We start from the raw sequence: 22,729 nt of genomic DNA, 5'->3' as shown, positions 1-22,729 counted from the left end.
GAGGGAGGGAGAGAGGGAGGGAGAGAGGGAGGGAGAGAGGGAGGGAGAGAGGGGGAGAGAGAGGGAGAGAGAGGGGAGAGAGAGGGAGAGAGGGGAGAGAGAGAGGGGGAGAGAGGGAGGGAGAGAGGGAGGGAGAGAGGGATGGAGAGAGGGATGGAGAGAGGGATGGAGAGAGGGGGAGAGAGGGGGAGGGGGAGAGAGAGAGAGGGGGCATCACAATTCTTCTTCTTCGTTCGATATGACGTCACAATTGATGCTGGGGACCTGATACTGCAGGCACGAAGCTGCACATACTGGCACGCACCTACGGGCCCGCCCCTACAGGCCCGCACTAGTATTACTAATGCCAAGATAAAACTTTTCACTTTGTGTTTATTTGATGAAAAAAAAAGCACATTTTATTAAGCATGGTCATTTTTGGTGGGGGGAGAGTTAAATGATAGAATCACAATTTTGAAACACGACTCGTATGATCTAATTTGAGCTGTCATATGACCGTGGAGATCGCTGGGCATCATGTCAGCGTTTCCATGGGACAATAAATGCAGTGGTCTCCCTCTCATCTTTGAGCTGTTAAGGAGGGAATTTCTGATTTAGTTCTCGCAGTATTTCATTTTGGCCAATCGCGGTTTTTGAGCTGAGATGAGTCATTGTTTGCGTCTGCGTGTACAACTACCTCCCATTACGAGCCTTTCCTTGTTTCTCAAGCATTGTTAATTGTAGTAATCAGACCAGCATATGGGAACGAAGCTAATTTAATAATAAAATGTCATCAAACAGGAAATGACATATACAAATCCAATAATACTAGATCTACTATATCTCGTCAAGACACAACAGTTAATAATGGCCCCAAATGTAAACTGATGGACAAAATTAGTTGTGCCAAAAGGCAGAAAAGGGTTATGACATTGTGTAAAAAAATCGAGTTGTTAGATGGGTTGGCAAGAGGTCAAAGAGCGGCATCAATGAATCAACTGTGTGGTAAAAGTGAATCAAATATCCGTGCAAAGCGCAAACGTCTCATTCCCGTCCCATGAAAGGATGGAAAAAGCGCTTAATGTTTGGATCAAGGACCAAACATTAAAAAAAAAACTTCCCTTGAGTGGACCGGTGATATGGGATAAATCATTGCAGATTTACCAACATTTCCACGAGGCACCGGGGGCCGAAGACTCCAGTTTAACCATGACAGACCATGAAGCTGAAAAAAACTACCCACCGCAGCTCATGGAACTAATCGAAGCAAAGGGATTATTTTGGAAGAGGATGCCATCTCATCTTATAGTCTTAGGGATAGTCTTACCCTTCTTCTATATGGCAATGCAGCAGGCACCTTCATCGTGCTGATGATCCAACAGCCATATCAAGTTTTACATCTTTTCTACCCCCCCCCCACCAATTGCATCATTATCATCATCATCATCATCATCATCCTGAGCTAAGTCTTGTGTTTACCAGTTAGAGCAGAGTACATAATGTTCTTACCCTCACCTACCTCACTGTTTGTTTAAAGAAAAACAACAAAAAAAAACATCACCTCTGCTTTGGAATCCTTACTATTATTCACAGACCAGTGTTTGTGTGTGAGTTTTTTTGTCGGGCTACTACTCCTACAGTTCTGGCCCAATTACATCCAGACTTGCCGCAGAGGGTCAGCATAACCCAATTAATGTATAGGTGTGTTTTTATCTTTGCCGGTGGTCTTGGGGGTGGGGGGGGGGAGGGGAAGGTGAGGGGCGGGACGCAAATTCTCCATGTAAATGTGTATCGTGTAGCGTCACCTCCAGGTGAGGGAGGGTATTACAAGTCTCCACCATTCACAGTACAGTATTCTTGTCCCCACGTTTTCCAGTGTAGCGAGGTGTATTGAATTATAAGCAGTAGGTATGTTTTTGCTTCATACACGTAAACCGAGTTATTTATTTTTCCTATACAGAGCTATCACTTGCCTAAACACTACCCAAATAAAGGTATGCGTCAGAAAAACGTGTTGCATGCTCAGAACAAGATAGTCCGTCGGGTGCGTACTCTGCTCGTCAATTTAAAAAGTAAAAGTTTTGTGTTTTTGTTTATTTTACACTGTATATCTACATGTTTATTGCAATGTTAACATGCTTTTTATATTTTACGTGTTCATTAGACCCCGTTGGACTTCGTCCGAAATGGGGGGTAATGGATTTGGTCTCGATTTTCGTGTCATTGCGTGCATCCGCAACCATTTCTAAGACATGCATTTACCGATGTTGTTCATACTTGGCACACAGATTAGGAATGATGGCTTACATATGCACGCCATTCTTTTTCAAAATCAGATCCAAGATGGCTGACTGGCAGACATTTTCTTACATAAATGTGTCCCCAACAATTTCTCAGATATACATGGTCTGATTTTGTTCAACCTTGGCACAAGCATAGTACATGATGGTATACACGTGGACCTCACTTAATTTTGCGATCTCATAAAAGATGGCAGACTGGTAGACTGGCGGCCATTTTAGTTGTACCGAAATATGGGCTCGCCTTTTAACTCCGTCCAGCAAAATTGCTAAAGCAATGGGAGCTGTGTTATTTTATGTCTTTTTTACTTGTTTAAATTGTGATTTGTTTATTTCTGGCTGCCATCGAATTTCCTCTTTTTTCTCGAAGCCCAGGAACTGAACCCCCCCCCCCCCCCCTTTTCCCATTGGCCCTTGGTTTCCACGATTGCGATTTTAACTTTCACAACATTTTCCAGGAACGTAATCTCCATGATATTTGAGGGTTGACTGCATGCATGCGTGTGTGTGTGTGTGTGTGTGTGTGTGTGTGTGTGTGTGTGTGTGTGTGTGTGTGTGTGTGTGTGTGTGTGTGTGTGTGTGTGTGTGTGTGTGTGTGTGTGTGTGTGTGTGTGTGTGTGTGTGTGTGTGTGTGTGTGTGTGTGTATGTATATATATATATATATATATATATATATATATATATATATATATATATATATATATATATATATATATATATATATATATATATATATATATATATATATATACATATATACATATATACATGCACAGTGTGCAGAAAAAAGGCCAAAATTATGCAGATACCCTTTCTAATAAGTGGTTTCAGCTATTTCAGCCACACCCATTGCTGACAGGTGTACAAAATCAAGCATACAGCCATGCAATCTCCATAGACAAACACTGGCAGTAGAATGGGCCGTAGTGAAGAGCTCAGTGACTTTCAACGTGGCACCGTCATGGGATGCCACCTTTCCATCAAGTCAGTTCATCAAATTTCTGCCCTGCTAGTGCTGCCCCGGTCAAATGTAAGTGCTGTTATTGTGAAGTGGAAAAGTCTAGGAGCAACAACAGCTCAGCTGCGAAGTGGAAGGTCACACAAGCTAACAGAACAAGATCGCAGAGTGCTGAAGCATGTAGCGTGGAAAAATAATTGTCTGTCGTCAGTTACAACACTCACTACTGAGTTCCAAACTGATTCTGGAAGCAACGTCAGCACAAACACTGTTCGGCAAGAGCTTCATGAAATGGGTTTCCATGGCTGAGCAGCCGCACACAAGCCGAAGATCACCATGCGTAACGCCAAGCATCGGCTGGAGTGGTGTAACATCGGCTGGAGTGGTGTAAAGCTCACCGCCATTGGACTCTGGAGCAGGGGAAACACGTTCTCTGGAGTGATGAATCATGCTTCACCATCTGGCAGTCCAACAGACAATTCTGATTTTGGCAGATGCCAGGAGAAAGCTACCTGCCCGAATACATATTGCCAACTGTAAAGTTTTGTGGAGGAGGAATAATGGTCTGGGGGTATTTTTCATGGTTCAGGCTAAGCCCCATAGTTCCAGTGAAGGGAAATCTTAACGCGACAGCATACAGTGGCATTCTCGACAATTCTGTGCTTCCAACTTTGTGGCAACAGTTTGGAGAAGGCCCTTTCCTGTTTCAGCATAACAATGCCCCCATGCACAAAGGAAGGTCCATACAGAAATGGTTTGTTGAGATCGGTGTGGAAGAACTCGACTGGCTTGCACAGAGCCCTGACCTCAACCTCAAACACCTTTGGAATGAATTCGAACGCCGACTGCGAGCCAGCCCAAATCGCCCAACATCAGTGCCCAACTTCACCAATGCTCTTGTGCCTGAATGGAAGCAAATCCGCGCAGCAATGTTCCAACATCGCGTGGAAAGCCTTCCCAGAAGAGTGGAAGCTGTTATCGCAGCAAAGGGGGGACAAACTCCACCATGCATAAATAATTATTAATGCCCATGATTTTGGAATGAGATGTTGGACGAGCAGCTGTCCACTTACTTTTGGCCATGTGGTGTATAACACACACACACACACACACACACACACACACACACACACACACACACACACACACACACACACACACACACACACACACACACACACACACACACACACACACACACACACACACACACACACACACCTGGAAACACTTGGAAAAATGAGGGACACCAAGACTCAGCTTCCACATAGGTGTCACCCATGTGTTAATTAAGCAAATTACATCCCAGCATGCTTTGGATCATGCATTAAAAAAATGCTGCACATACCTGGTTGCCTATAATTATGGCTTGCATGGCTGCAAGAGGAGACCGTCAATGCCCCCATCCAGAGAGCACGTGTGGTCGCCCAATGGTTTGATAAGCATAAGACTGATGTTACCATAAGTCATGGTCTTCTCAATCACTAGATCTGAACCAAATCAAGCATTTATGACAAATTCTGGAATGACATCCGATACAGCGTTTTCCACCTCCATCAAACAGCCCAACGCCCGATTAAGTGATGTTTCCATTTTTTTGTTTACTACCTGTACGTGTGTGTGTGTGTGTGTGTGTGTGTGTGTGTGTGTGTGTGTGTGTGTGTGTGTGTGTGTGTGTGTGTGTGTGTGTGTGTGTGTGTGTGTGTGTGTGTGTGTGTGTGTGTGTGTGTGTGTGTGTGTGTGTGTGTATATACACACACACACATATTGCTGAGACAGCTAATGGAGAAGAGGTTGGAGGTGCAAGGTAAGGTGAAATGGCATTGGGATTTGTGGTCCTGAAGAAAGCTTATGACACCGTCCTGAGAGAGATGGAGATGGCGGCACCGAGATGGATGGGCACGCCAGAAGCACAAGTTAGAATGGGAGTACCGGAAGCAGAAGTGAACTGGGACACAAAGAGGATTTTTGGATTCGGACCCTATGTGTGATTTATCCTCTGGGTCGTACAAGGTAAGGGGTCAGTTTCTCAGGCTAATGTTTGTGGTAATGAACATTTTGCTAACCTAATTAGAAGGAGAGCTAGACGTCATGATTGTCATAATCCAAATAGAATGGAGAAGATGTCCCGCCAGGATCGGAGGTCGATTCAAGAAAATTAGTGAAGGCAAATTATCACCTTTCCCAGAATCACCAGCGTCATCCTACACAGTGTCGCAATCAATTTTAGTCTTCAAGGCATTTTAACACTCCTCTTATCAAAACAAGGTCGACACTTTGGAAGAACTAGAAAACACCAGGAAGTGGGGAAATGCATGTACTCAGGGCAGAGGGACATTTGAAGAATGACTTGGTGAGGGGAAGAATGCGTTAAATGGAATGGGAGGAGAGAAAGAAAGACATGTGTGGACAGGGAGGGTATACAATATGGACACAACTCAAGCACAAGCAGAAGGGCCAAAAGAAAAGAATGGGCTGAAAATTGGGATAAACAAGTGAAGAAAGAAATGAACATAAATAAAAGTGTGAGGAGGGAGAAGTGAGGAAACACCAACCTACAAAAGTAGGGGTAGGCTCAGAGAGGGTTAATGAGGGTAGAAATGATCATGAATGACCTGAGGTGGAATTAAACCAATCTGTTATTCTTCATTGAAGTGCATTGGCAACAGCTCTCCCTGGTGGACATCAGAAAGTTGGCCCCTACTTGCTATATCCTACTTGCTTCGATCCTCAGTTCATGATGGGTGTAACCATGTACAATGTACATGTTCCACAAATGTTACACCGGAAGCTCCATTTTAAATGTGAGGGGAAATGTTTCAGGTAAGTGGAAAATCGAGTTGGGGAAAGTGAATTTTCCGAGCACAGGAAAAAAAGGAAAGAAAAAAAAAGTTAACATTGAACCTTGCACCACCATTAATGCTTCCCTTGCCAGGCATGGAGCCGCACAATCAGGACCACCTGTGTTGCCGCAAGGCGACATAGGACTGACCCCCAACCCCTGCCATCCCACTCCAGCAAGCGAATGGGGTGGAGAACTTCCTCCATCCATCTGTCTCTCTGTCTCTCTGTCTCTCTGTCTCTCTGTCTCTGTCTCTGTCCACTGGCACCAATCTTTGGCTTGGGCCAAACAACAGCTTGGGACTCGAAAGAGTGGAGGCACTGCAAAAGGCATTGCACCGGAGGTCTAACCCCCCCCCCCAACCCCCCACAAAGAGCACCATTGCCAGAACAGCTGCTCATCAACCTTCTTGCACACTCTTACTTGCAGGTTATTGTGTTTCCTTCCTTTCCCTTGCCTTTCGATGGAAGTCAATTACTTTGCTCGTTGTGTCAAACTGTGGCCAGACTTCCTCACTGTCACTCGGGTGCGTTTTCATGCGCCGTCACCTCGCTCTTCCAAGAAGCTCGGTTTTGTATACAGAAATACACATTTATGAACAAAACAAAAAAAAATTGTCTCCTGTATATAAATAAAATGCCCAAAAGCAGAACTTGTTCAAATCATCATTCTTCACTGCAGTGTCATACATTCAAGCGCTTTCCCTTAAATAAAAAGAACTGCAAGATGTGAGGGTCTTCTTTCAAGTGTTGCACATGGCCATGTGTCCAATCATTTTGTGGGGTGTAGCTGTGCCACTGATCCAGTTCCCGACTGTAGCTTGGAGCAGGAATTTGTAATTTCTTCATGGTGTCGGCGATCGTTCACCTACTCTTCGCGATGGACACCGTGGGATCTTTAACGTCCGCCGACTAATGCCGGCAGAAGGGACACCTAGTTTAACGTCCATCCAAGGAACGGCATACACATTGATGAATGATCTTGCCTGCGAAACACAAGGATGACAGTGCATAGCTTGGTCTGGATTCAAACCCAGGCTGAAAAGCTCGGAGGCGAGTGTTCATTCCTCTCGGCCATCGTGCCAGCAGATGGCCGAGAGGTATGAACATTAATTTTTTTTGCATTGTCATAAATTCAATCATGTCTAGTTTAAAATGACCAAATCTGGTTTTGTTTAACGTGTTTACCATTCGTTTTACCTTTGAACAAGTGCCAGTGAAGCTGACCTTGCTTGTATGTCCAAGTAAATGGTTCTTTCAAACCTTGTGGCAATTTACAAATGGAAGCTGGAAAAATAATCATTCATACAAAATTATTTGACTTTGACTGCATCCAAAAACAACCCCTGAGGCCTTAATCTATTCGGTCAATTAAAAACATTTTAAATAAAATGGACTCACTGTTTTCTGGTACTCTGTCATTAATTATTTACCATTCGAGTATCGATGATTGAGCCATTCGAGTATCCTGCGTTGGAGTGGCGACCCGTCTAAGATTGTGCCCAATAGCCAAGGAGACTGCTTCGGCAGCACCAACGCTCTGCACAGAGTATGGTCCCAATGGATGGATGGATGGATGGATGGAAAAAAGAGGGCTTTGCATCAGTGGCACAACCACGCTTCCAGAAAATGAAGCAGCCAAGCAGCCACAGGCTGCATGCAAATCTCTATCTCTCGCTCTCTCTGTCTCTGTCTGTCTCTCTCCCTCTCCTCTGTCTCTGATGCTTCTACAATTTTCACTGACTCCCTGATGTACTGGTTCCTGATCTTGTTGTTATTGTCACTCCAAACATCCATTTCAGCATTTGCATCTCATTTCCATCCAGTTTTTGTTGCTCTTTCTTTGATGTTGCACAAGTTTCCACACCAGTTAATCATGCCGGTCTCACAACTGTCTTGTAAATTCTTCCTTTCAGTTCCAGTGGTACTTTTCCATCACATAACACTCCACTGTACTGCCTCCAATTATTCCAATCAGAACGAATCCGTTGCTTAATTTCCATTTACATATTTCCTCTTCTGCCACCACTGACCCCAAATACTTGAAGCTACTCACTTTCTCCAGGTCTTTACAAGTAATCTTTCCACTACCAGCCTGATTCTCTTCCCTCGGCTCAAACTGACAATCCATATATTGGAATCTTTGGTTCACTGATCCTAATACCCCTATCTTCCAGAAAGGGTACAAAGTCCAAAATCTGTTAATTCTAAGACATATAGTATAAATTTTTCTTCACTTTCCCTTCAGGTGACTCAATAATAAAAACCCAGTTGCGATCAAAGGAGCTCCACTTACCTCCAACTCGACCAAAGCAGTAGTCACGGCAGACAGTGCACACACACCTTCTCGCAGTTCCGCCACAGCCTGCCACACAACAAAATAAGTGCTTTCGTTAGTCTTCATTCAAATTTAAAATAAGCATCAATCAACAGCCCGACATTGCAACAGCTATCAAACGGATGTGATGTTAAGATGTGGACAACTCTGCTACCACTGGTTACTACTTGTGTATGCCGAATCCCAAAAAGTGTCTTTCACAGAAAGTAGTCATTTGTCATTGGGACCCTGGCCAAATTCAAAATTTCTGGATGACTACTTCCACAAGGAAGCATTGGAATCGTACCCAGTGTACTTCCTGGTCCAGAAAGCAGCTGTAGTAGTCCAAAACCCCCTTCAAAGAGTATCAGATGAATATAATAACACGAAAACCACACTTTTGCAACTTGCCAGGTCATCACCGCCAAGTTAATAATGTTCTCCCGAGTTATATGTAAATTGATGAGGCAAAGAAAGTAAAACTTAAAAATAACAACAGCATTCAACTAGAAAAGGCACTCGGTAGAGCGCATACCTCCGCCAGGCTGATTAGTTTACGTTTTATATCCCACTGATAGTTCATTACAAATCAAGATCCAGCCTAAAATTTAATCGGCTTGTTCTTGTCACCTATCCAACTCATCCACCAAGTTTCGTCCGAATCCGTCCATAGCTTTTGAGATATCGTGCTGTATCGTTTTAGCCATATCACTCAATGGTGAAAAAAAACATCATTAAAAAAAATAATTCTCGGATCTGGATTTGGATCTTCACTAAAATTGAATCAATTATTCCTTGTTACATACCTAACCTGTTCACCAAGTTTCGTCCAAATCCGTTTACAACTTTTTTGAGATATCCTGCTATACGTGCTTTTTGGCCCGACCTCTCAATGGTGAAAAATCATTGAAAAAAAAAATTATTGGATTCGGATCTTCAGCAAAATCTTATCATTTCGTCCTCGTCACATCCCCAAGATCTCCCCCAAACTCCGTCCGAATCCATCCACAACTTTGTCAGATATTTTATTTACATAAAAGCAAACAAACAGACAGACAGATAGGGGTGAAAACATAATGTCCATCAACCTTCGGTGGTGGAGATAATAACAAAAAAAGGAATCAAGTTGAGGATACAGGTGGGTGGTTACCTTTATACATGCTTTCCTGCATGCAGTTTTATACTCCTTGGCTTTTGACTCCGAGTGGAAACCCGCACCTGAAATTAAGAAATTGACAATTTTGGTCAAAACAAAATGCACCAATTGATATCACAAAGTCCTCAATCTCTTCTCGGCTACTCTCTACGATGCTTCCACAATCTTCACTGACCCCTTGATGTGCTGGTTCATAATGTCGTCCTCGTCACTCCACACATCCATCTCAGCATTCACATCTCATTTACATCCAGTTTTTGTTTCTCTTTCTTTGATGTTGCCCAAGTTTCCGTGCCGATTTCCCAAATGTCTTGTTAATTCTTCCTTTCCGTTTCAGTGGTACTTTTCAATCACGCAACACTCCGCTGCACTTCCTCCAATTATTCCAACCAGAACTAATCCGTTGCACATCAAAAAATCCTTCGGCAACTTACATCTTAAAGAGAAATTATACTGATACACACAAGGCTTCTTATGATGATTTACCTTCATTCCAAGAACAAATTAAACAGAGAAAGATACCAAATTGTGCTGTGCAGAGAGGGAAGACAGAAGTTTTGATTCTTGTCCATCATATTCCACTGATGACATCATTGATAAAAGTCGAAAAACACATTTCTCCGACCATGAACATGGTCCGAAGCCAGTGAAACATGAAACAGATATCGGTCCTTTTCGATGTAGTTCCTGGTCACTCATGATAGATAGATTTCAGTAATGTGCGTTTCCTGATAACAATCCAAAATACAACTCATATTTTTAATCATGAAAGGTGTTGAGAAAGGAAAAAGCATTTTGCATTCCATTTGTGTGTTACTTCAATTGCTTTGCATATTATCTTCAAAACCAACGCAACTACTTTGCATAATGCTGTTATAAAGATACACAGTACGAAACAATCTTCTGGTATTTGAATGATAAGTGAGACTTCAGAACGTTGCTCATTAATGGCAATGTCAAAAATATTTACCCAAGGAAAGGCCTCATCAACTAATATTTAACAAAAAACAAAAATAAAAACAAAAATAAAACCCTGAAAGGTCTGTAAACACAACCACACGCCAAACAAAGATGGATTATTACCCTCGGCAGAGGAGAGGGTATTGCATTTGGGTCTGTTTGTTGGTCTGTTTATTGGGTCGCCGAAATAGGTGACCCTTATTGTTGGGTTGCCGAAATAGGTGACCCTTATTGTCAGTAATTCTGTCTGTTTGTTTGGATGTTTGTTCGTTTGTCATCAGCATAATTGGTAGTGAACGTGGGCAGATTTTGACCAAACTCGGGTGGTAGGTACATCTTATGACCTAGTGCTTTGGAAATTGTGATGGTTGCTAGGGACGCTTTGGTTCCCCAGCAACAACCGAAAACCCTTCAAAATCGGTACCGTTCACGCGAAATCAATTCCGAAATCCATTATCCCATGTAGGGTTATGAAATTTGGCATCAATGATCCACAGGTGTTGCTCTATTAAATGTATTCCGGTTTTTGTGATATATGGAATACTTTACCCGCAGCGCCCCCTAAAATTAGGGTATCCGTGAAAATTGGCCAAAATTGAAGGCCCCCTGGCAACCAGGTGAGTGCATCGATACGAATGAAACTTTGCAGGTTCATGGTACTGAATGAGTACTACAACTTTGCCTCAGGACATATTGACCGATTTCACTAAGGTCAGGGGTCAAAGGTCAATTAGTGCAAAAATCGATAATATGCGAGAGCTGGAGGTGCCTTCGCGCCAAATGCTACTCCTAGGGTTATGGTCGGATGGTCATGAAAATTCACACTAATCGTCTGGAATACATTGTGCACAAACAATAGAGCCGGATTTTCGATTTACATATTTGTTCACCCACAGCACCCCCTCGAACTTTGAGGAATTTCCGATTTCAAACCGCATTTTCGGTACTTTTCATTCAAATGGATACCGAGTGGTTATCAATAGATGGAACTGGATGAGATTTGATATGCATAATCTTAAGGTGATTCCCTATCCGCTATATGACATCCATTTTGCTGTATATCTTATAGTTTCCATGCTCGGCGACTCATCGCCGCCTACCGGCTTGTTTGTCTGTCTGTCTGTCCAGAATGTGATATATACATTAATTACATTAGACCCTTTAAGACCCCAAACACCCTATACAGCCCCAAGACCCATTAATACCCTGAAGACCCCAGAGACACTGAAGACCCTGTTACACCCTTTAGACCTTCACACCTTTTAATACCCTGTACATCCTATTTGACCTTTAGACCATTTTGAGATGTCTTAAGACCATTTAGACCCCTTCAGACATTAAATTACACCCTTTAGACCCCTTCGACCTTTTAAAGACCCTTGAGACCATTTTGACCCTTTCGACCCATTTAGACCCTTACAACTTTTCAGAAATTTGACCTTTAGAACTCAATCATTTAGACCTTTCATTTCGTACATCCTTCCATTTATTTGCCACACAAAACAAGTCCTGGCGAGGGTTTGCAATCTCTGATCGCTCTTTCTTATTACCTCTGACACCGAAGGGGACAGAGGTTATGTTTTCACCTCTATCTGTCTGTCTGTTTGGCTGTGAACAGATCAAAATATCAAAAAGTTGTGGACCGAGTCAGACAAAATTTTGTGGAACGGTTGGGTGTGTGACAAGGATGAAATTATTATATTTTATTGAAGATCTAGATCTGGACATTAGAATTTCAAAAGTGATTCTTCACCATTGAAAGATCGGGCCAAAAATTATACATAGCACAATATCTCAAAAAGTTGTGGACGGATTCTGACTAAAATTGGTGGACAGGTTGGGAGTTTGACAAGGAAAAATTGATTTGATTTTGGTGAAGATCCGTATCTGAATTCAGATCCGAGAATTATTCATGTCATTCTTCACCATTGAGTGACAAGGCTAAAAACTATATATATATATATATATATATATATATATATATATATATATATATATATATATATATATATATACATATATACATATATACATATATACATATATACATATATACATATATACATACATATATACATATATATATATATATATATATATATATATACATACATATACAGTATAGCACGATATCTCAAAACTTTATGAGCGGATTGGGAAAAAAACTTGGTGAACATGTTGGGTGTATGACAAGGACAAACTAATTTCATTTTGAAGAGGATCCGAATACGAGAATTTTTTAAATTTTCATGTGATTTTTCGCCATTCAGAAATTGGGCCAAAAATGTAAACATTCAGCTTATTAAACTAGAACAGCACTCGGTAGAGCACGTACCTCCGTCGGGCTGAACAGTTTACGTTTTGTATGCCACTGATAGGTCAGATTTTAATCCGGACCTTAACCAAAATTCAATTGGCTCGTTCTTGTCACCTAACCAATTCATCCACCTAGTTTTGTCATAACTTGACCACAACGTTCTGAAATATCATCATATATTTTATATATACATATCGTTTTTGGTCCCATCTCTCAATGGTGAAGACTCCCTTTAAAGATTAAATTCTCACTTCAAACCAAAATCGAATCATTTCATCCTATTCACACACCCAACCTCTCCGACAATTTCGTCCGAATCCGTCCACAAATTTTTTGGATATCCTGTTCACAGACGGAAAGCCAGACAAACAGACAAACAACAGCAGTGAAAACTTAACCTCTGCCCCCCTTCGGTTGTGGAGGTAACCAGTATTTTTAAAAAATACCTGAGATGAGTCAATCTGCTGGACTGAAGTAGCGTATCACTCAAGTACAAACAATTCTTTATTACTCGTAGTTACGAATTACTAATCAGGAACCAACACGAACAGCTTTATGAGCCATTCTAAATACAGTACAATGCAAAATGATAAATGCACAACAACCACCATGTTGAATGTTGTCAATTAAGAAATTGTAACACTTTCCTTTTGTCAATTTCAAAAACATTGAAAGAAGTTTGTAAGTGATGTGAATATTAAAGGATACTTCAGAAAATAAATAAAAACTCACTGAATATGTTGCTACAGTTGTGAGACAAGACAATACTAACAACATGTTTGAGATTCTAATCGCCCATGAGAGAGTATAGTGAGGGTTTCACACAATTTTTTTTTTCGGTTCCCCAATGAGTACCAGCAGAAATGGTTTAGTACTCACAAAAAAAATAAAAAATAATGTCAGCGTCGAGCATGCTCGTCTGCTTTCCCAAGTCCCACTCCGGTTTTTAAAGCGCCACCCAGCTAAGTCTGCATCTTACTCCTCTGTACATGCTCTCTCAGAACGTCCACTCTGGACATGCAACTCGCAAGCCGCTCTTTTTTTTTTCTGGTCTGGACGGTCCTGAACCTCGTCTTTTCTTCCTCCTTGGAACTTTTTTTTATCTTTCAAGTTATAAACCTCAAACATAACTTGTAAATGATAACGTTATAATTTATAAACTTCATTTTCTCCACTTAAATTTTGAAATCGCAGCATCATTTGTCAGAATTATCACGATGATTTTTTATCTACACGAGATGAGAAAACCTTCCAACAAAAGCCTCTGTTGTGCTCGTTCGCTTTTGCGCTTTCTTAGCATCTTTGAAGTAGGTATTGAGTTGTTTTTTTTAACCATGCATGAGTACCTGAGTACCCGTTATGTGAACCACAAAGTGTAGAACAACCCAAGAGATATCCTTTAGTAGGCCCTAATTAAATATTTGATGTTTTTCATCAAACAATTCTTGTCTGTTTCGGTCATGCTAAGCTCAGTTACTCGTGTATGCATATTTAATTATCTAAAAGAGTTTCAGCATTAAAATTAAACGAGAAACACCCGCTCCCTTTGAGAGCAACCTAGGGTTGAGGGGATAGTGGAGGAGGGGGGAGAAAAAAAAATGTTTGTGCCATGGCTAATAACCCCCTTGCCTGCAGCAGGAATCAGTAAACCACTTGCATTACAGCACGTGTACAGGAGAGAATCATAAGTAGTCTTCCCCAACCCCCTCACAGGGGTGTGTGGGGAGGGGGATAGTGCCCATGACTTGACCCTGGGTATGACCAACATGTACGGAAATTATTTCATTACGCATTTATGGGCATACCACAGGGTGGGGCATTTATATCTGACGGTTATATTATCCTAATAACTTTTGTTTCTAAACCAAATAAAATAAAATTTCGAGACAATATAGGCACATACTTCAAGTTTTAAAAATCAACTTTGATTCTTTATTTCTTAAAAATTACATCAGACAAATGGGCCCCTTTCAAATTCGTGCATTCACGACAGCGGATCATCATATTGTTCATTACCGCAAGCAATGTCTCTTGATCAAGAGCGGATGGTTGCAATGATGTTTGCTTTCAATTCATCGATCGATGTTGGATGTTCCTTATAAACTTTGCCCTTCAGAAATCCCCATAGGAAGAAATTTGGTGGAGTTAAATCTGCCAAATCAAAGTGTGCCTCATCTGTCATGATGACCTTGTTTGGGAAATTGGCATGCTCATTGCATTTAAAAAAAATGCTCACTGCATTTAAATTGTTCCATCATTAAAAACTTTCAACTATTTTCTGTAAAACAAAGAAAGCAATAATTAGTTATGCCAAGACTGCTTTCGGCGAGAAAGATTGCAAATGTGTCAGATATAAATGCCCCACCCTGTATATAGATTGCAGTAAACTTTACCATTTTATTTTACTTCAATTACTCCATGCGCGGTTATTGCATAAATAACAAATAATTAGAAATTCACAAGCTACTAACAATGACTTGTAGTTGAACAACATCCCTTATAAATAAATATTATAACATATCTGGTCAAATGGTATTAATTAATTAATTTCTTGGAGTGTTTACCCGACTGAAGGGCTTCGGGAAGCAGAGCTGGATGGGGATGTTTGGAGAAGTCCGATCATGAATGTCACCAGAAAGATTGGCCACCACGTGACCGAACTGGACGACTCGATAACTGCTGGAACGTTTGAGCAGAATACTTAGTTCGGACATCACATGCAATCCAAACCTTCTGACTTTAATGCGCTTTCCCAAGAGTCACATATTTCCAGCAGGTTTATTCAACTGATGCAAAACGAAGAAAATATTTCACCACTCGAATGTCCATTGATGCTGTGGACTGGTCTAGCAGGGAAAGATTGGGTGGGGATATGTACAATTTAACCAAATCTTCACCACAGACATTTTGAGAGCCATATTTGTATTTGGACCACTGGATCCCCACTTGCTCCTCTACACCTTTCCCTCTTCCTCCATGACTTCCAACCCCATTACTCTGCCCCCGTCTTGTCTCTTCCCTCCCTCTCCTTTTCTCCCCTGCTCCTTCGAACCTTCACCTGAACAGACGTTATAAAGGACAACCTTTGCATTAAGAATATATAGTCCGTGATTTTTGCACCATTTTTACATTGACCACGGAACCTACTCTGTCGTCCCTCATTCCTTATCACTCCACAAGCAGCAACCGCATATACATATACTGTTGTGGGGCCGGGTTTCGGTGGCAAGCACGACCGCTAGGGGGAGCAGTGGAGTCGGCTCCACCGAACACACCGGAATTTATAGGTCGTCACCCCGGATAAGTCCGGAGCTGACGGGTCACTTAAAGAACCGTGGTTGCCAATACTTTGACGGCGTGGGGTAGGGTCAATTGCCTAATTTCAATATACCAAAATACCCACACAGTCTAACTACCAGGAAACCACACCCTCTGCCGACTCTGTCTGATCCGAGTCGCAGGTAACGACTCGGATCCGGCGTAACCGAGCGGAGTTACCAGAGCCGCGCCGGACCAAATGAACAATTTACCCTCACTATCGCTCAATACACAGCATGCCAAGCCAATGAAAGAAACACAGAAACGAGCTGGTACATTTAACAAGAGGGGAATTTATTTACAACAATAATACTGGGCTGCATTTGAAATTTTTTTTTTCAGAGGTCAAGGTTTTCTCAACGGTTCATACATGTTTTTTGCATGCTGAATTCAGATATGTATCTAATTTTGCTCAATCAGGTCGTTTTTAAGGAAAATTTTAAGGAAAAAAAGAATCAAAATTATTGCTTTTTTAATCTGCATTTTTTAAATTCAAAATCAGACTTACATTGACAGAAAATGTACAAACTATACATATTGTTTTAGATTTCCGCCCGCCGGCGTGCGAACGACCGCGTCCAACCAATAGCGGTCGTTTCGCCCACCGAACGGACAATCCAGTCGTGACTTTCTGGAACAACGCCAGAAACCAGTCACGGGTGGGTTTTTAATCCCACCACGGCCCAGTCCGTATTCTACCCACGCGAAATAGGGTCAATCGCCGAATATCGATATACCTAAGTACCCGCGCGGGTAACCTACCGAGGGACCGTACCTCGGCGAAGGCCTGCTTGGACACATCCGTTCCATTCTGGAATAACCGAGCGGGTATTATCGCCAGACCTTGCCGGACCCGATTCTATTTATCGGCTATTTAAAAACCAACTATATTCCGAGTGCAAGATGGGGCAGTTCAATGAGGGAATGGACGCAACGAACAGGTTTACATTCACACAAGGACATTTATTATAATAAAGCACGTATGCAATTAAACAAGGCAAAACACGTATGCACCTATACAAGCAACAAAAGCACGACAAAAGAACTACAACCGTCTACTTATAATGTACAGTCACTTGCACTCAACAGCAGTTCCTACTTATTAGACGGGCCCACGGACACACGTACACGTACACGTACACGTACGTACACACACACACACACACACACACACACACACACACACACACACACACACACACACACACACACACACACACACACGAAATGGTGGCAGAGGCCTTTAATAACGAGCTCCAGCTCAGAGGACAGGTGAGCTGAAACCCAGAACCTATCTCGAACCTCTCCACCTCGTGTGGTCTTCAAGTTTCTCGGACCCGGGCTCCAGCGGGAGCAAGCTGGATCCAATCGCCGAGCTGCGATCCTTCCCGAGCTCCCGCGAATCTTCCCGCGCTTCTCAACACGTGCTGGTGAGACGAGGCGCCGATCCCTCCCGTCGATGCGTCGCTTCCCCGAGGAACCACCTCCCGCGCTTCTCAACACATGCTGGTGAGACGAGGCGCCGAACCTTCCCATCGATGCATCGCTTCCCCAAGGAACCACCTCCACGAAGAGGTCGATGAGTCGCACCAAGCTGGGAACCAAAATGGAGAACAAAGAGCTCCACGAACCAAGAAGAAGAAGCCACCACTCGCATCTCGAGCTGAGCGACCGGCTTAACTTCCTTCCAAACAGGGCAGCTTGAAGCAAAAAGCTCTCCCGAGCCAAGCAGAAGCCGAAGCACACGGAACCGTCAAACCAAAAAGCCTCCAAAAAAGCCTCCTCCTGAGCCAGGCCTCAGCTGAAGCTCACTGAGCCAACTGAAACAAAAAGCTTCCGAAGGCCTCAACCCTAACGCAAGCCAAGCAGGACCCGACGGTCTGCTGAACGACTCCCCTCAACTCCATTCTCCAACTCTGCCCACGAACAAAAGAAAAGATCTCCTCTTATCCTTCTCCGCCCCCCCCCCCTCCACGCCCGGCGTGACTCATGTCCTCGTGATCCATCCCCCCCGCTCAACCACGGGTGGGAGGGAGTTGTTGACATCATGAGTCACGGGATGGCAGGGTTCTTCCTCTTCGCAGAAGAGGGGGAGGGATGTCTCCATTGTTCCTTCCCTAACTATTAAATCGATCCGCAGCGCATCTAATCGATTTCTGAACATTTAAACAATGGAAGGTGAGCTATCTACGGAACAAGCACTTATCGACATAGCTTACTAAAGGAACCTGTATGTTGTGTGCAATCGAATTCCCAAATTCATAACAATACAATGACACACAAGTACACTTAATGTGGAAGAAAGTGCTGTCTGAATTACTTTCATTTCAATTTCAGAAAAATATGGATAAATCGTTGTTTCTGGCAACACTCAACTTCAGTCGCTCCGGCAGTCGCTGTTTTCCTTCATCTTTCTAATGTTGAATTTGACATTAACGGATCTTGTGTATCATTATATATATATATATATATATATATATATATATATATATATATATATATATATATATATATATATATATATATATATATATATATATATATATAGTTTGAACATTTTCTGTCAATGCAAGTCTGATTTTGAATAAAAAAAAACTGCTAATTAAAAACACTTTTTCCTTAAAATTGAGATAGCATAAAAACTTGACCTGATTGAGTAAAATGAGATACATTTCTAAATTCAGCATGCAAAAAAACATATAAGGACCGTTGAGAAAACCTAGACCTCTGAAATGATGCAGACAAAGAGCAGAGTTATCCGAATAAGAAATGTAATGTACAATGAGCAAAAGAAAGCACTTACACAATTCTACTTGAAGACGGGCCCACACACAGACAACCCCCCCCCCAAAAGAAATGATGGCCGCGGCCTTTATTGATACCCCCAGCTCGGAGGGAAGGTGAGCTGGAGGTAAGGATGTCAGCTTGGACCTTCCCGCCTCGTGCGGCCCTTGACGATCCGGCTCGGCGGGACTCGAACCCGCAACACGATGCCGCTCCAAGCACCAGGTACCGCCCTCTCCAACCGGCCACGCACCAATCAACCAAGACCAAGGAGAAGATCAGAGATGACGATGACCAAGGACCAGACGAACCAGCCGGCACCAAGACCCGGGACCCCCAAGACAACCAACCTCCCCAGCCTGGCGTTCCTTTATATCTTTCTTGTCCGGGGTGAGAAAAATCGCCATCTGAGGCAATCTCAACTCCCATTGGCCGGGGTGTCATGTGAAAGTCACCCCCTGTGCGTGATTGGACAAGGGGCACGCCCCTGCCTTTCTGGGCAGTCCCGATCTGAGGCGATGGAAATCTCTGCCCACGTACGTGGCTGGACACGCATGTGTAATGGCGCGATGTGCGGAGTGAAGGAGTGATGGTTTCAGTTGGTTGGAGGCTCGATTTGTATTGCAAAAACCCTGACTAAAAAAAGTAACCCGCAGCGCACACATGTAATTCCCATTAGACACAGGTAGCGGGCCCTAAATATAAACACATACTTATCAAAATAACTAAGCTTAGGGACTGCTGTCTGTGTGCACAAGGCTTCCAGATTCGTAACAATACATTCTCCACCTCAAGGCCTTCCCCCTGCCACACACACACACACACACAAACCTGATGTCCTTTATTTTGTGACTTTCTCTATTTCATCTTTCCCCGAAAAAGTACGTAATAAGTCGATGGTCCTTTTTACCTCATCAACTCGGCTGGTTTTCATATGAAGACCTCGACGATTATTCTCATTTGTGCGTTTGCTTTTTTGTAATCATTTATTCGACGCTGTGGCGACGGTTCATTTGGAGCGAGTAAAAGAGCGGTGTATAGGTGAAGCACTGTTGTCTCACCCTCACATTATGAGAAGAACAAACAAAATATTTCAACGACGTTAATGTTGTCCACGGTTACCTTTTGGACGGACAAGACTATTCCGATGTATTAAACTCCATTTAAATGAGCAAATCGTCCACGTGTCCAGAGAACGTCAAGTTCAAATTAAACTCAGGGTTTACGGCAGTGTCGTAAAGGAGGAGAATCTCGATGGACACCTTGAACATTTACACAAACGACGCATTTACAGCCACGGCGGTGGATGGATCAGAGGCAACTTACCGGCATGCACAAGTACAAAACCCTGTGCCTTGTTTTTGGAGGGATTATCAGAACCGCCGTGCTCTGTTGGCTGGTTGTCCAAGTGATGAGGAGGCCCACGGTCCTCCATCACCGAACCAGGGTCCGCACGGTCTTCCATCATCGAACCAGGGTCCAGATAGTCCTCCAACACCGAACCCGGAACCATTCACCTCCTCGCACACCTCAGGGGTCCAAAGCCACTCGTTCACAGCGCTGACGAAATCAACAGATCTACTATGCTCTATACGGTGCACTCCATTTATATTATGAGCAAACGAAATTTATACCCGATCAAACGACGAAGGACGTGGACAGCGTGCGGTCTGCGGAACACCGCCCGGATGGTTTAGTATACCTGCAAACTTCAAAGAGTGTTCGAGGGGAAAAAGAGAGAGAGAAAGGGGAGTGAGGTTAGTTGAAGGGAGAGGGGAGCAGAGTTTGGGGTGAGGGTCGGGTGAAGGGTTCGTGCTGAGGTTCTCAACCTGTGGTCCACGGACCCCTGGAGGGTCATATTGTGCGTGGTTCTGGCGAGGGTCTGCGGTCTTTGCTCTTTCTAGTTTATTTTGTCATTAGAATGCCATCTCATGGTTGAAGTACATAATATGGAATAGGCAAAGCCAAGAAGCGAACGTAGAATTCTTCTTACATTTGCTTTTTAAATATATCAAATTAAACCGTCTTTTTGCTATGAAAAAATTAATATTACCTTAACATTACCTTCACAACAACAACAACACGCAGAGAACAGGATCTCATCTAAAAAATAAATATTACCTCAAAATTATACCTCTACATTACCTTCACAACAACACCACCGAGAACAGGATCTCATCTAAAAAATAAATATTACCTCAACATTATACCTCTACATGACCTTCACAACAACTACACCACCTCGAACAGGATCTCATCTGAAAAAAATTAATATTACCTCACAGTATACCTCAACATTACATTCACAACAACAACTACACCGCCTAGAATAGGATCTCATCTGAAAAAATAAATATTACCTAAACATCACGTTCATAACAATAAGTACACCGCCTGGAACAGGATCTCATCTGAAAAAAAAAAATCCTCAATATTACCTTCACAACAACTACACTGCCGAGAACAGGATGTCATCTAAAAAAATAAATATTAACTCAACATTACCATCACAACGACAACGACACCGCCGAGAACATGATCTCATCTGAAAAAATAAATATGACCTCAACATTACCTTCACAACAACAACTACACCACCTAGAACAGGATCTCATCTGAAAAAATAAATATGACCTCAACATTATACTTCAACATTACCTTCAGAACAACAACTACACAGCCGAGAACAGGATCTCATCTGAAAAAAAAAAATCAACATTACCTTCACAACAACTACACCGCCGAGAACAGGATCTCATCTGAAAAAAAAATTACCTCAACATTACCTTCACAACATCAACTACACCGCTGAGAACATGATCTCATCTGAAAAAAAAAAAATATTACCTCAGCATTACCTTCACAACAACAACTACACCGCCTAGAACAGGATCTCATCTAAAAAAAAAAAATATTAACTCAACATTACCTTCACAACAACTACACCGCCTAGAACAGGATCTCATCTGAAAAAATAAATATTACCTCAACACTATACCTCAACATTACCTTCACAACAACTACACCGCCAAGAACAGGATCTCATCTGAAAAAAAAAATCCTCAACATTACCTTCATAACAACAACTACACCGCCTTGAACAGGATCTCATCTGAAAAAATAAATATTACCTCAACATTACCATCACAACGACAACGACACCACCGAGATCATGATCTCATCTGAAAAAATAAATATTACCTCAACTTTACCTTCAGAACAACAACTACACCGCCGAGAACAGGATCTCATCTGAAAAAAAATATTACCTCAGCATTATCTTCACAACAACAACTACACCGCCGAGAACAGGATCTCATCTGAAAAAAAATATTACCTCAGCATTACCTTCACAACAACAACTACACCGCCTAGAACAGGATCTCATCTAAAAAAATAAATATTAACTCAACATTACCTTCACAACAACTACACCGCCTAGAACAGGATCTCATCTGAAAAAATAAATATTACCTCAACACTATACCTCAACATTACCTTCACAACAACTACACCGCCAAGAACAGGATCTCATCTGAAAAAAAAAATCCTCAACATTACCTTCATAACAACAACTACACCGCCTTGAACAGGATCTCATCTGAAAAAATAAATATTACCTCAACATTACCATCACAACGACAACGACACCACCGAGATCATGATCTCATCTGAAAAAATAAATATTACCTCAACTTTACCTTCACAACAACAACTACACCGCCGAGAACAGGATCTCATCTGAAAAAAAATATTACCTCAGCATTATCTTCACAACAACAACTACACCGCCGAGAA

General features: G+C 42.3%; 1 protein-coding gene across 5 annotated transcripts in view; it reads right to left on the bottom strand.

The window, feature by feature from the left end:
* TASP1 (taspase 1) overlaps positions 1–20,552 on the bottom strand; it is a 144,963-nt gene extending 124,411 nt beyond the window's left edge. Inside the window, exons 1-3 of one of the 5 annotated variants that reach the window (XM_085889337.1) lie at positions 20,258–20,552; positions 9,547–9,614; positions 8,376–8,444 (exon numbers count right to left, since the gene is read on the bottom strand). In XM_085889337.1, the coding sequence (XP_085745463.1) occupies positions 8,376–8,444; positions 9,547–9,614; positions 20,258–20,444 (324 nt within the window). In that variant the 5' untranslated portion in view covers positions 20,445–20,552. The remainder of the gene's footprint in view (positions 1–8,375; positions 8,445–9,546; positions 9,615–20,257) is intronic. The other 4 variants (XM_085889335.1, XM_085889336.1, XM_085889338.1 and 1 more) reach the window with 4 other exon arrangements.
* Between the last annotated feature and the right edge of the window lie 2,177 nt (positions 20,553–22,729).

Source organism: Eptatretus burgeri, chromosome 7 (assembly GCF_056783735.1).
Source record: "Eptatretus burgeri isolate ZD-2024b chromosome 7, Ebu_testis_v1, whole genome shotgun sequence".
In the NCBI taxonomy this organism is placed as follows: domain Eukaryota; kingdom Metazoa; phylum Chordata; class Myxini; order Myxiniformes; family Myxinidae; genus Eptatretus; species Eptatretus burgeri.
The sequence above is the reverse complement of the archived record's forward strand: the minus strand, read 5'-3'. Positions and strand labels throughout refer to the sequence as shown.